Source organism: Pistacia vera, unplaced genomic scaffold, assembly GCF_008641045.1.
Source record: "Pistacia vera cultivar Batoury unplaced genomic scaffold, PisVer_v2 Contig406, whole genome shotgun sequence".
NCBI lineage: Eukaryota > Viridiplantae > Streptophyta > Magnoliopsida > Sapindales > Anacardiaceae > Pistacia > Pistacia vera.
The window spans coordinates 1,073,753-1,088,794 of record NW_022196231.1 but is presented as its reverse complement, the minus strand read 5'-3'; the positions used below and the strand labels follow the sequence as shown (position 1 = coordinate 1,088,794).

Below are 15,042 nucleotides of genomic sequence, written 5' to 3'. Positions count from 1 at the left end.
TATTTTCATAACAGGATTCCCCAAATTCACCAGTATCTTAGCACTCTTGAAAAAAGCAGAGCAAACATAATATTATTGACTTGTAAATTCAAGGCTATACTCTGTCCTGGAAATTAAAGGATCCATTCAAATTGTTGGTGGATAATGTGAGAAAGTGTTGCATAGCAGAAGTATTTAGGAAACAATTTGCTGGTGGAATTAATTTAATTTTTATGCACATACTTATTTAAGAAAATTTGTGATAGAAGATAATCAAATTTTCATAAAGAAGAAGAAATTGCGCAGGTGTTGTATATTAATAGGTTAGGATTTCAAGTCTGGTAATTCTATCGATGGAGTACATAAATTAAATAATTAGATTCACTGCCCCATGCAGTGCGTAGGTTTTATAGTAATTAATTAATTAATATTGTCTTTTAAACTGCATGCTTCAATTCATTCTTCTTGGTTCTTCTTCTCTTTCCCATTTGTTTATTTATAAACAAAACATGGAAAACAAGTTCCCTGATATTCTATACTTCTCAACGATGTTTATTGTAAAGTAATACATTTTATCTAATTCACTTTGAATGTTTTGATAATTAATCTATAAAAACATCACATTTATATCAATATTCCTCTTTCAGTTATAATCAATTAATAGAAATTCTCTTATAGTTATAATAATAACAAGAACTTTTCTACCCTAAAGTTTTTAATGTTAAAATAAACGATAAAAATAAATATTTATTAACTAGTCATTTTATAAATTCTCCAATGCAATTGCATGTGGGAGGATGTTTGATATGTAATTAAAAAAGCTTAAAAATCAAGCAAACATGACGGTGAAAAGGAAAGTCAAACGTCTTAAAATGGAAGGAAAGGAATTGGACAAGTATGATTGCAATGATTAGCATGTGCCATGTGCAGATAATAAATCCGTTGTGTGACATGCTCAAATTTGTCTGATGCCTGTTCCAAATTAATTCAATTATAACATGTTCGGTACAAGTTGTGATTCTTAAAAATTATCTACTGTTTATGTATTTATACAGTGATTGTAAGACCTGATTGATCTATATAAAATCACCGTTGGGTGATCCCGGTCAATTAGAATTCTTAGGTGTATTACTTAAGAGGTCTTGAGTTCGATCCACTTAGATTGCTAATAGGGATGACTACTGGGGGAATTTACTCGGCCGTCAACTTCAAGACTCCAGAAAATTAGTTGAAGTACGTGTAAACTAGTCTAGACACTCCCGATTGCCCAAAAAAAAAAAAAAAAAAAAATATTGATCTACTCTAGATAGAGATTCATTAATTATGTTTTTAAGATATAACGCAAATTGGAATTAATTTAAGCCATTGCCCAACTTGTGACCCTGTTTTTTGCTTTATGATCTTTAATTTACTCAAGCAAACCTACATAATTTGACCAAATGTCACTGCAAATGGGGATTTTTTTTATTAACATGACAACAAAGGTTTCATACTTCCACATAGGAGTATATGACCATGCTGGCTCAAAATCTTTTTAATTTATTCTCCTTTCTTCAATTCCTTCTTCTTTATTAACGTTTTCCTCGTCCTCCCTATCTCTCACTTTACTTCAAACCCAAAACACATACACAATTTTCATGCAGAAATGACGACAATCACCATTCCCAAACTACCCCTCCTCCTCAAACCCTTCTTCCTTTCTCTCTTCTTCTCCCTCTTTTTTCTCCTCTTCTTAGCCTTTTCCCAGACTCCCCATCACCGGAAAACCACCCTTCCATTAACTCCAACACCACCCTCCAAAAGCTCCTCCCACGACCTCCGTATCCGACCCGGTTACTCATCCTACGATACGTACATCCAACGTCAGTTAAACAAAACCCTCAACCCCAAACTCCGAAAGATTTGGACCACCCGTGACTGGGACCGCAAAGTCCGTGTCTTCGCCAATTTCTTCCAAAGCCTAAAGCAAAGAAACCTCCTTTCCAATGATTCTAAAGCATTGTCCATCGGCGCACGCGTCGGCCAAGAAGTGGCGGCGCTTAAGGCGGTGGGCGTATCCGACGCGGTGGGGATAGACTTGGTGCCGTATCCGCCGCTTGTTGTTAAAGGAGACTTTCATGCGCAGCCGTTTGAGAACGGGACGTTTGACTTTGAGTTCTCGAATGTGTTTGACCACGCCCTGTATCCGTGGAAGTTTGTTGGGGAGATCGAACGGACCTTGAAGGCCGGCGGGATTTGTGTTCTGCACGTGGCGATATCACGGCGAGCCGATAAGTATTCAGCGAATGATTTGTACAGTTTAAAGCCATTGGTTGAATTGTTTAAGATGTCTGAGTTGGTTGATGTTAGGAAGGATGTTGATGGCTTTGGCCTTGACACTGAGGTAGTTTTTAGAAAAAAACACAACAATTAACCATATTTTGTTACAATTATTATTCTTTATTTAATCAAAACATGAGATCATCTTTCAATTTCCAATTATTTACTGCATGTTTGAGTTAATTAAGTTACATGCTTTACTTTATAATATATGAGATTTCTTTGAGACAGGAGAGTCACGGGTCAAATTTTTTTTTGTTTTTTTTTTTTGGGTATTCGAGTGTTCAGCTCAGTTTACGCAAACTTCAACTAGTCTCTAAAGTCCTAAAGTTAACGACTGAGTAAGCCTCCAGTGATTACCTCTTATTAGTAATCATGAGGATTTGAACTCAAGATCTCTTGAGCAATACACTCAAAAGTCTCAAACAAACCGCTAAACTATCGGACGGTAGTTAGTCACGGGTGATTTGATAAAAGAGAACAAAACAGAATTGGAATTGTCTTAGCCAAGTCCCTTTCACTTTAGTAATTAGCCGTTAGGTGTGTCCAAGATAATCGTGTAAGAAATAATTGAATAATGGAAGTGGGTCAATGACAATTTGGCATTTGGCCGACAACCCTTCTTACCTGTTGTTGTTTGCAATCGTATAGATGAAGCCAGGAAGAAGAAGACTGGTTTCTTTCTCATTCATTAAGCTGGCTGACAGCCTATTTTAGGTTGTTTTCCCTTAGAAAATAAACACGATTTGTCCATTATTTCAACTACTTTACTTTAATGTCTTCCAGTCTGGCAATAACTCACAAACATCACATTGCAATCTTTATTTTATGGTGATTCATTTTTCAACCCACCCTCCATTAATTTTGGAGAAAAGTGTTTTGCGTTTAATTATTTTTGACAAATTTGGTGTGAATGGGAGTTGTTTGTTGAGTTTTAACTTTTAAAGGCATAATTATGTCTATATTCTCTACCGAAATTTAAGGACCACACATGTTAACTGGTTGGGTTGGACAGCCCCGCAAGGAGACCATTCCCTCCCTCAATGCTCATCACCCCAACTGTCTCTGTTGTCCCTTTATTCCTTTTCTATCTTATCTCCATTCCATATGCTTCTGCTTTCTTCAATGCCTATCATTGTTACTTATTTTCAATTATCGGAAACTATAATATCCGGTTAAAAGTTAAAACAAAAGCATTAAGCTCACTGAATTACCTACTTTCTCCATCACTTCACATAGTAAACCTTATATATTGTCATTGACATGATTTACTATTATCCAAATTTCTCCTCGACAAATTAAACCACTACATTAACTAGTTTAGTTGGCCTAAGCAATTAAAAATAAGAACGAGCTGAACCTGCCAAGCTATTGAGCTCACTTTGCTTGAGATTCAAGTGTATTCAGCATGCTTTCTGGAGAAAGAAACATCCAACAACTTAACTCAACCTCACCCGTAATCAATGGAGGAAGACTTTGGACCACAAAGCTCTAGCTCAATTTTCATATGGGATAATGTTGCTGATGTTTCTGATAAACCATAGTATTATGTTTGTTTTCGGAAAAGTAATACACCAACTAATCTAGCATACACAAGTAACTTAATTATCATCATTTAGAACCACAGGCAGTACTTAGAGATGCCATTTGCAGCATTACAATTATATCTACACTCGCGTGAGTTTAGACCTCAATCAGGCCGCAAGCAATAGACTGACTTTGGCATAAACTAGAAAAGGAGAAAAACACACATTCCATAGAATCGATACAATTACAGAGAATTATATGGCTAACTAACGAACTGCTTCTGAAGAAGGCTTCCACAAAAAGTCAAGTCAAACCTCTCTTCTGGAGGATCTCCAATGCAGTCAAAGACTGCATCTGCATTCAAGAAATCCTCATCCGCTGTGTAACTGCAATCACAGATTCTCCACATCAGCAGGAGCATTGGGGAACCATGTTACATTCTTATAAAGTTTGACATATAATTCTGGATTCCTCCAAGGTTTCTGATCATTTTCATGATATGCATATACACTAAAAAAACACCGCAGCAGGAGACTTGACATTATAGCAAAAATTTGTATTAATAAAGAAATAAGTTACCCGCTCTTTGTTACTATACACTTCATTCCAGCGGCTTTAGCGGCTGCTAGTCCTATAGCACTATCCTCAACCACAACACAGCTGTGGGGAAAAAAAGAGCATTATTATTACTGAGGAATAGCAAACATTTTACATGAAAATATACTGTCAATAGCAGACAATGTAAGCATATAGAGCACATGTATAGAACTGATTAATAGCTCACCGAGGAGTTAAGATATAAAAAGCAATGGGAATGCATATGGAGATCTCTGAACTTGATCCAGGAACTATTTATTCAAGAAAAGTCCTAAACGATTGTTTACAGTAACATAAATATCGGTAATGCCGAGCTATCATACCTTGAAGGATCAACACCCAGAGTGTTGGATGCTAATATATAGATGGCCTGTCAGTAAAAATAGACAATTCAGTAGCCTAGAACAAATCCTTATATTTAAGCAAAGCAGATTAAACTTAAACCAAGACAAAGTGAGGGGTGCTCTAAAATCACATGGAAACAAAGCATACTTCTTATATATGAAGTTATTTGGAAAGGATCTATTATGTTTCATGAACACTTAGATGACGAGACAGGAAGGAATTTAATTTTTAAGTCTAAGAGCATGCCACTTTCTTATTCAGGCTTTATGGTCACTATATCAAGGTTGAATTTGCACCATCAACGGTGTGAACAACAAAATCAAACATTATTATGTTCATGTTTTCCAGACATTGCCTAGCTACATCAAATACCAAGAGAGTAAAAAAAATGTTTACTGGATCAGGCTTTTTCCGAGGAACCACATCTCCGGCAAATATCTTGATTTTATCAGCTCGCTCTGGTCCCAAAAGGAATGAAACTATTGCAGAGACCTGAAATTAGTGCATATAATTCAGTCATACAAAAGAAGTGGATCCAAATTCACCAATAACCTAACATAACCACATATTACAAACTCTTATCCTAGCCTTAAATTTCAACATAAAAAATGTTACCGAGAATAATGTGTTTTGGATTATAATATCCTCGATTACTTGTTGGACTCTTTGAAAGTTATCCAAAAATGTCCATCAAAACCATGCCATGTAATAGTTGGCTTTACAAAAACAGTGAAATTCCAATCTATCAAACCGTCATTAAAAAATTTAGTATAGAGTACAAACAATTCCCACAGCTGCCAGTAAATCATCTCCACACACAGTTACTTAATCACACAAGAAATTACAGTTGTAGAACCTGATTATGCATACCGCCTTCTCATTAGAGGTGCTGCATACAGCAACTTTGACTCCTTTTTCCAGAGCCTGATCAATCAGCCTGTAGAATATATAAGATAACTGAGCACAGCATACATCTTGAAATCCATATTTATTACAAATCATACAACTTACTCACTGATAGATACCCACTCCAGTATCTCAAATACACACAACCAAAACAGTAACAGTCACCAATAAACAAACCCAGAAACACACACAAGAACACTGCACAAACCCAGAAAACAACCAGAATATATATATTGATATTAAGCAGGTCTAAACTAAGCCAAGAACAACTTCAGCTCAGCAAACATTAACAAGTAAGATTAACAAAAGAAGGATAAAACCAAACAAAACAAAATGAACACAGCCTGCTGGACTTCGAGGGCCAGCTCCTCCCTAAATGCTAGACTTCAAGGGCTACCTCCTCCCAATTTTCCCTTCTATTTTCTTCTCTCTTACCATCTGCTCTCTTCTCCCTTTTTATTCTCCAGCTCTCTCTCTCTCTCTCCATAACAGAATCCCTCACTTACCCATTCCTCTATTGCCATCTGTCCCTGCCTAAACCCAAGGAAACTTCCTGCCGGCTTCTTTTCAATCCACTACATTACTGCCTTGTTCTCCTACCATATGCCAGCACTATTGAGGTTTCATCACTCACCTACTTTAAATGAACCATTTCCTTTTCCAATCATAGCTGGCAAGCTAATGTGTGAGATCTGAATCTCACATCAGATCATAATAGAAGGTCCAGAGCTCACTGGCTCGGTTTTTGGGGTTCAAGGTGGTGTAAACATGCGTGACAAGTCATCTCATTGCCTGGACTCGTGAAATGACTCCAAAATTTGTGTTCTCCCAAGAAATGGTCTCAAAATAGTGATGGTTCAGTTTCGATCATAATGACTTTTGAACTCTCATAGGTTCCAAACCCATTCATAAAAGTTCTTGGAGTTAAGTTGATGCCACACTATTAATTACATGTGTTTACTATGAGAGCCTCAGATCCATGTTCTACCCAGGAATAACCTTACTGGTATTTAAAATAGAACATCAAAATGTCAACTGCAAAAAGTTTCTCATATTTAAAATTTTAGTAATGCTCCGAAAAGTATCCAATTGGATTCAGCTCCAGGAAACTTGAGCATAAAGACATGTCTCACCCAAATGTATGATGATTGACTTTGAACACTCTAAGTAGCATAACTAATAAGAAATTCTAATATTGTCCATTCCCAAAGTTGAACATATTATAAACAACAAATGCACATTGATAGATCTATTGCATACCTTGGATGTGGTAGAACACAAAATCTAGAAGCAATAACTCACTGACTTTCCCTATATTTATTGACAAGGTAAGAAATCAAAGACAGTAAATCATGTCTTTCAGGAGTGTAGATGTGGACCAAATCAAAATGCATATCAGTGACACCAGCCAATATGGGTTGCTGGGGCCTAAAATCATGCTTTAAGGATTTCCTTCCTCACACATTTAGACTTCCAACAAAAAATAAATAATAAATAAATTATAATTGAATACAAATATCATGTACTTAATGCTGCATAGATAAGCAGGAGATCAGATAAAAACTAACTTTGCAACACCAGGCCGAAGTGGTAACAACTTTTTCTCAATAAGGGCCATGAACAATTCTGTTTTCCTCTTGTGAAGAGAAGCTATGAATTCCTTTCTTTCTTCTTCACTCTTTGGTGCATTCTCTGGCCAACCTGTCTTGTTAAAGTATGCTGTCATCCTACAATGATCAGAATCAGAAGGATTCTAAGATATCAATCTATCTTTAGTGTCCTATACGATTTCATGAAGCAAACATAAATAGAAAAAACTGTCAAACTTTCAGGAGACGAGATACCTTTCTTTTCCACCTCCAATTTTAAGCAACTCGCCATACAAATCCACATCCCAGGTAACACCTAATTCTTTCTGCAGAATTGATACCATGTTGTAATCCATTTGAGCAAATTATGCAATAAGCATTAAGCACCTACAAAAAATATCCTTCAAAGAAAAATCAAATCAAACAAATTCTAACTTATCCTCATACTACTCACACCAACACTCAACCCAAAGTAAACAAAGTCCCTGCTCCTCCAAAACGGAAGGGAAATGGAGGAACATAAAACTAATTTAATGTATACAAAAATAATAAAACTTAGGTTCCAAAAATAGTGAAATTCAGTACTAACTTCAAAAACTATTTTTCATTTTTGATAATCCGACTACAAATATTTGACTCAATTGCATTATTACTATTTTTAAATAATAATAAAAACATCTAGTGTTATCTTTTCAGTATTTTTCTCAGCAACCAAACAAACGATCAACAGAACCCCACTTGAAAATGTTTGAAAACTTCCCCAAATACCCAATACATAATCTAGTAAAAAATATAAGACACAAAAACATAACAATAGAAGCAAGAGAGTGTATACTTCATTGAAAGTATCATTGAACGAAATCCTGTGTCCGTCCTTCTCGGTATCAACGAGCACTCCATCGCAGTCAAAGAGAAGAGCGGATGGAAGAACAGTAGAAGAAACCGAGCAAGTGACTCTACTACTTCTCAGGCTCATTGGTTTGGTTCTTGTTGCTTCGTTAACACATATTTTGCTACCAAATAAAGAAGATGATAAGGAAGTCTTTCCATCTGCTTTGCCGCTAAAAATGGAAATCCTCCTTTGAGAGTTAATAGATGTTGAAGAAGAAAACGCGGGTAAGGAAAGAGAGAAAGTTGCTGTTGAAGATGCCATTAGAGACTGATCTCTCAAGACTCTCTTCTTGTGTTTTTAACGGTCTTGTGTCACCAACTTATCCACCGTTTAGCGCCACAAAAAATATTCTGGACCGGTTAGAGATTTAAGTTCTAATTTCAGCCCAAGTAAAATTGGGTTGGGCTACTTTTTTACAGCCCATTCAATTTAATAATTATATTATATATCGCAAAATTCGATACGGAGAAGTGGAGCGAATGAGTGATGGTTTAATTGTAGAAGAAGAGCAGAAACAACAATAGACAGCTGAATCACGCTGCTGGACGAGCAAAAGCATGAAGCGATTTTTTAAACCAATAGAAAAGGAAGGATCAGCCAAGAAACCTACTCTTTCGCCTTCAAAGAAAGATGGTGAAAACAACTGTGAAACATCACAAGAAGAGAATAAAAAAGAAGAGCCACTGAAGTTCGTAACTTGGAACGCCAATAGTTTGCTTCTTCGAGCCAAGAACAACTGGCCCGAGTTCTCTAAGTTTGTTACTAATTTTGATCCTGACGTTATTGCTATACAGGTCTGTCTTTTTTTATCATTTCCTCTGTTGATGTACTTTTATTTGATTAATGCGTTATGTGTTTGAAGTGTGATTGTGTAATGAGACATGCGTGTTTGATTTTTGGGTCATTTGGTGCGACGGGACTCTCATAGTTGTTTACTTCTGGAGCTGTAGCTTGTGATTTTGTTGCTGTATTTGAAGCTGAGACTGGAACTGTAAACGATTTGTTTGTGTTGCTCTATTTGTTTCTCTTCTGCACTTAAAGCAAATTGATTGGGTTTACGAATGTGTTTCATCGAATTGCATAAATGGGTACCTGGCATCTTAAATGGTGAATTATTTGTTTGGTCTTTTCATGGCTTATTCATTTGTTTTGCTTTGTAACTTTTCATAAATACCTGTAATTTTCTTTTGGTATGTCTGATTATATGCATTATAATTTGGTCATGTGATAATTGTAAAGCAATAAATGTGGTAAGTGCGTGCTCAAAATGCATGCTAATTGTAGGAAGTGAGAATGCCTGCTGCTGGTTCAAAGGATTCACCGAAAAACCCTGGAGAACTGAAAGATGATACAAAACCTTCCCGTGAGGAAAAACAGGTAATCCTCTTTTTCTCTTTGCTTGTTTTCATATCTGATTTGTTGTTTTTTATATTCACAACCTATAGTACTTTATGTGGACTTGAATTTGCTTGAAATGTTAGCATTTTTATATAAATGAGTTTCCTGTTTTTTGTGCTAAGGGTTAAGAGTGTTGAACTAGCAGCTAATATTATTCCTGTTGTACACAAGGGTTCTATTTACTGAATATCTGGTTTTTAGTACCCTCCCTAATATAATGCCATACGGGGTGTGTGTGTATGACCCTAATTTCTAATATTTATGTTGTGGATAATACCTTCTCTGTTTTATGCAGATATTGATTCGTGCTCTTTCAAGTCCACCATTTGGAAATTATCAGATTTGGTGGTCTCTTGCAGATTCAAAGTATGCAGGGACAGCATTGTTGGTGAAGAAGTGTTTTCAGCCAAAAATTGTCTCTTTCTCGCTCGATAAAGCAGGTATTTTGGTTAAAATCTATCATTTTGTATGTTCATCTTATGTAGTGTTAACTGTTAAGTAATGACATGTTTTTTCCTAATTATGTATTAAAAAAACTACTGATGCTAACCCTACTTCTAATTTCCAAGCAAGGAGAAATCTTTTTTATATAATTTGGGTGTGAATTCCCTTTCGTGTCACTAATTTTTTCTTTTTAAACTCCAGCATGGAATGTTTAGTTTATACTGTTCTTCTTGTTGTTTTTAGCTTCAAAGCATGAACCAGATGGCAGGGTCATATTAGCTGAATTTGAAAATTTCCGTCTATTGAATACGTATGCACCAAACAATGGTTGGAAAGAGGAGGAAAATTCATTTCAAAGGAGAAGAAAATGGGATAAGAGGATGCTAGAGTTTGTTACACAACATTCTGAGAAGCCTCTTATATGGTGTGGTGATCTTAATGTAAGGTGAGTCTCTAGTTTTCTTCCCCTTCATGGGATGCAGGGGCTGATCTTCCTTATTGTTGGGGGCCATAGGCTCCCCAAATTTAGAAATTTTTTCAAAATTTTGTACTAATTTATTTCAAAGGTTACCCCTAAAATTGCATTTATCATCTCTGATCCCCCAAATCCAAGACTCTGGATCCACCCGTGATGGGTCCGGTGATTGTTTGCACTTTGTGCCTTTTCGTTTTTATTTTTCTGGCTGTGACTATCATAACAGATCATGCCATCACAAGCTTCAGGATTGATATCTAATTCTGCAAATGTTGGAAAATCAAACCACGTTTGTATGCAACTTCTTTAATTCATGGTATATAAAAGAAAGCATGACAATTTGGCTCCATTAGTTAGTGAAGAAATTCTTGCCTAACATGCAGCAGCCTATTGACTTAGAAGCAAAACAATTCCATTTTTTGACCACCTTATTCTTTTTAGAACTTTTTTCAACTTTCCACACTTAATTATGGAACTTTACTGTTAACTTTTTTAAAATATATTCATAATCTAAAATTTACTTTGTGAAGCTTGTTCTTTGAATTCTTCAGCATTGTCATTCGGGAACTTATGCTTCTTTTTTCATTTCTCTTTTGCAGCCATGAAGAAATTGATGTGAGTCATCCTGAATTTTTCAGTGCTGCAAAGCTCAATGGTTACATTCCTCCAAATAAAGAGGTGTTGCTCTTCTCATAGAAGCTTTCCAAACTAAACTTGCATTTTTTCTGTTTTATCCTCCACACATTTTTGATAAATAGTGACATATTTCATCATCATAAACTTGAAAATACAACAAAATACTAGAATTATAAAATTGCAAAAGAGTAGCTGCTGAAATTAGTAGGAACCTTTCCTTTTCAAAGCTTGTGCTTTTCACCTATGAATGCAGGTTTTGGTTGTTCTCAGGAAAGGATTTGCTCCCATGTAACAACTTAACACTCCACATTAAAAATTTACCATCTTAATTTTTTTTCATTATTAGTTATTACTTTGAAAAAGTGGTTTATCATCCCTGGACGAAAATAATTAGATAAGTAATCAAGAGAACAAAAGATGACCATCATTTTTGTTGATGGAGGCCATTTTTTGCTATTTTTGTTATCACCTTTTTCATGGTCTTGCGTAATTCCCAATCAAGATAAAGAATTGACACATTGTATATTTAATGATAACAACTGGGCACTGGATTTCCAGAGACTTCTAATCATAGTTTGTTGTTCTTGCCCATATATTGTAACAGTTTGTTTTACTTGATTTCTTCATAATACAGGATCGTGGGCAGCCTGGATTTACTCTTTCCGAGAGGAAGCGTTTTGGTGCTGTACTGAAAGAGTATGTGAATTTATCTCATGAAAAAATGTGTACCATGGTCATGGCTCCATGTAATTTCTTAGAGTTATAAATCCTTCAATTTTCATATTTCCACCTTTGAAAAACATTCTTAAATTGAAGAGTTTGGTGGATCATGCTTTAGGGGTAGGCTAATAGATGCGTACAGATTCCTACACAAGGAAAAGGATATGGATTGTGGCTTCTCATGGTCTGGACATCCAATTGGAAAGTAAGTAATTTGGTGCCCAAATGACACTCTTGGATTTGGATTAGTGACCTGTTGTAGGATAATCTCTTATTTCTAGTAGGGAGTGACAATTTACCAATCTAAGGCTGGAGTTATACTGATAGATGGTTTTCTTTCAGGTATCGAGGTAAAAGAATGAGAATAGACTATTTCATAGTTTCAGAAGAACTCAAAAATCGAATTGTTGCATGTGAAATGCACGGGCAAGGAATTGAGTTAGAAGGTGCAAATAATCTCCTTTCTAATAATTGTTTATGCATACAAATCCTTGAATTTAGTTTTAAAAATATGAAATAAGTTAGAAACATCATCTCTCCAATTCTTATCCAAAAAAGAAAGAATAATCATCTCATTACCCACTTAATTAGTTGAAAACAGGAATATAAATCTGAAGAGCCTGATCTTGGACACCATTGCTCTGCAGGATTGCATGAATTGCTTCCTTATGGTTATGGCACACAAAAGATGAAAATTTTCTGTCAATTTTTGTTACTTATTTGAACCATGGTTGTTTCGACCCTGTTATTGGGTTATGGGTAGGCTTCATAGGTGCAAGATGATATTTTGATTAGTTTGTGATGGATTCATTTATTGTGCATAGATTTTATGACTGCTCAATATAATGCGAGTTTGTCACTGGGATGAGACTGCATTTGCTCCTATTTCCTTGATCTTTCACTTCATTTACTTTGCAAATTTTAATTGAATCCTGTTTGTCAAATGCATTCATGTTTTGCCAAGAATGCAATTATAATGACGGATTTATTCTTTAACAGAAAACTTCTAATTCATATTGTGCCAATGTCCATCTTGTGACTCTCTTTTTTGATTCTTGATGCCTTTCTAAATACTAAGATTACAAATTGTTTGCAGGTTTTTATGGGAGTGACCATTGCCCAGTTTCCCTTGAGCTTTCACAAGCCAATCCAGCCTGAAAGTTAATGTATATTTTTATAATCTGAAATGAGCTCATTATCATCTTTCAACAACTCTATTTTCTGGTTGTATTTATTGGAAGTCCGTATTGGGTAGGATATTACAATCTAACTAGCCGGAGAAACAAAACTAGAAATACTCTCTAGTCTCTACTCAACCTCATTGTTTTGTGCTATTCTGCAGAATATATCTTTTATAAAGAAAACCTTATGCAAAATGCGAGTTTAATCGATCAAGGTAAAGTGCTCATTAAGTCAAAGATTTAGCTATATCATATCATTAATTGAAGATGGATAGACCCCTGGATTTAACATGGAGGTTTCTACTCAAACAAGAGAAGAGTTGTGCTTATAGATTTTATTACCAGTTGAAATTTCATTTATATGACAAAATCATACTAGCATAGGCAAGGTACAATAAGATTGGGATAATAGTTGGGATCTATCAGCCCTTATTGTTGTCCATTAAATTCATACCCAAATTCTCACAGACATAAAGTACAAACATAAATATTTTCAAAGACAATAACTCACTTATTTAGTTGAAAATTGAAATGTGACAGTGAAAGACCAAGTCATATGGTTGTATCGAAAGAAGCGTAAGTCTTGATGCCAGGATCTTGTTCAAATTTGATCATTTCTTCCTTTGACAGACCAACCCATGCATCTATTCCATTACCATCGATGTTGTCAATGAGAATGGCAATATTTTCATTCCTCGCCGCAGAGGTTACCCACATCCACAATGGCTTTCCCAAACCAAAATCTGTTTCATACCATGGAAGTCTGCACCATGAAGTTATCACAAACGACTTCATTTTAATATTATTGTTTACCATTTCAACTACTGGTAAACTTCTCACGAAATTCAAGTACCCTCCAGATGCATGAAACTCTCTAACAAAATTATCATCCATCATATTTATAGCTTCGTGAAGATCTCCCGCTATACTATTACTACCAACTCCGGTCTCCATGTTCGACCAACTTGTCATTGTCATTTGACTCACGCACCCTATACAATCCCCCGGAATTTCTGGCTTCATTCTGTTTCTCAGATTCACTGGAATCAATCCCACAAAATGTGTTGGATCTTTAGCCATTGCGGTTATAGCATTCAACATAACTGCGGACACTGCCTCAAAACGTGTTGGACGATCCACTGAGTCTGCGATTTTACCAATCTCTTCTTTTAGAGCGGCTATCTTAGTAGCTTCAAATGTAAACCTCTTTGATATAACGTTTGCGTCCGTCGATGCATATTGACCTTGGAAAAGACTACTCTTCCTTAATTCTACTAAATCTTGCGGAGGGAAGAAAGAAGTGCTATCAAATATCACATTCTTGATTTCCTCATTGATATTGGGATTAGCAAGCTTAGCCCAGTTTTTAACGAAGTTTGCCGCGGCTGTTGCATCAGCAATCCTATGGTTAAACCCAACTGCAATTGCAACGCCGCCGCAGGCAAAGTAATTGACCTGCACACTCAGATTGACGGGATCACCAACTATCTTTTGATGAGCTTTGTATGGTAGCAGCTGCGTGATCACATCCTTTTCCGGTTGTTTAAGGATGTCAGACATCTGGCTGCTGACTTTGGCTTCAATGAAGAGGGCGCCTTTATCGTTACAGTTAACAGTATAATCATCTTTCACGCGTCCTGCTAAAGGGTAGTAGAGGGTGAGTATTTCCGCGAGGGAGATCTTGAGGTGGTGAGAAGTTTTGGTGGCATCTTTGCCTGGTGAAGAGTAAAAGAGAATGATGGGGAAGTGAACTTCAGGACATAACTGATCTAGAACAGAAAGCTTATAGTTTCTTAAATGGTCAGGGGTTGGAGAAGATGGTTTGATTGTTTGTGTAGAAATGATTTGGATTTCCATATTGTTGTCTCAAATTGCAAAGCTATTAGCAGATAAGAACAACAATGGGTAAACAGATTTTGGTTGATATTATACAAGCCATGAATGTGCAGTCAATATATAGGATGAAGAAATTCTGAAAAATCTAAACCGTCTTAGTAAAACTCAAATTAATTATCAGCAATCACAACACATGAT

General features: G+C 35.9%; 4 protein-coding genes across 4 annotated transcripts; 2 read left to right on the top strand and 2 right to left on the bottom strand.

Moving 5' to 3' along the window:
* Positions 1-1,477: 1,477 nt before the first annotated feature.
* Positions 1,478-2,434, top strand: LOC116142250. Its single transcript, XM_031427692.1, has one exon. The coding sequence runs from the start codon at positions 1,625-1,627 to the stop codon at positions 2,390-2,392; it is 768 nt and encodes a 255-aa protein (XP_031283552.1). The 5' UTR covers positions 1,478-1,624; the 3' UTR covers positions 2,393-2,434.
* A 1,415-nt stretch (positions 2,435-3,849) lies between these two features.
* LOC116142239 (CBBY-like protein) lies at positions 3,850-8,474 on the bottom strand. Its single transcript, XM_031427681.1, has 8 exons — positions 8,098-8,474; positions 7,518-7,588; positions 7,242-7,400; positions 5,638-5,704; positions 5,164-5,259; positions 4,746-4,792; positions 4,405-4,485; positions 3,850-4,211 (listed from the first exon to the last, which is right to left on the bottom strand). Exons 1-8 carry the CDS (start codon positions 8,413-8,415, stop codon positions 4,088-4,090), a joined length of 963 nt encoding a protein of 320 aa, XP_031283541.1. The 5' UTR covers positions 8,416-8,474; the 3' UTR covers positions 3,850-4,087.
* Positions 8,475-8,634: 160 nt separating this feature from the next.
* On the top strand, positions 8,635-13,216 carry LOC116142246 (DNA-(apurinic or apyrimidinic site) lyase). The gene is made up of 9 exons (XM_031427688.1): positions 8,635-8,948; positions 9,439-9,531; positions 9,848-9,992; positions 10,240-10,441; positions 11,071-11,149; positions 11,742-11,803; positions 11,946-12,032; positions 12,170-12,273; positions 12,924-13,216. Exons 1-9 carry the CDS (start codon positions 8,712-8,714, stop codon positions 12,983-12,985), a joined length of 1,071 nt encoding a protein of 356 aa, XP_031283548.1. The 5' UTR covers positions 8,635-8,711; the 3' UTR covers positions 12,986-13,216.
* A 344-nt stretch (positions 13,217-13,560) lies between these two features.
* Positions 13,561-14,865, bottom strand: LOC116142285 (stemmadenine O-acetyltransferase-like). Its single transcript, XM_031427720.1, has one exon. It carries the CDS (start codon positions 14,863-14,865, stop codon positions 13,561-13,563), a length of 1,305 nt encoding a protein of 434 aa, XP_031283580.1.
* Positions 14,866-15,042: the final 177 nt, after the last annotated feature.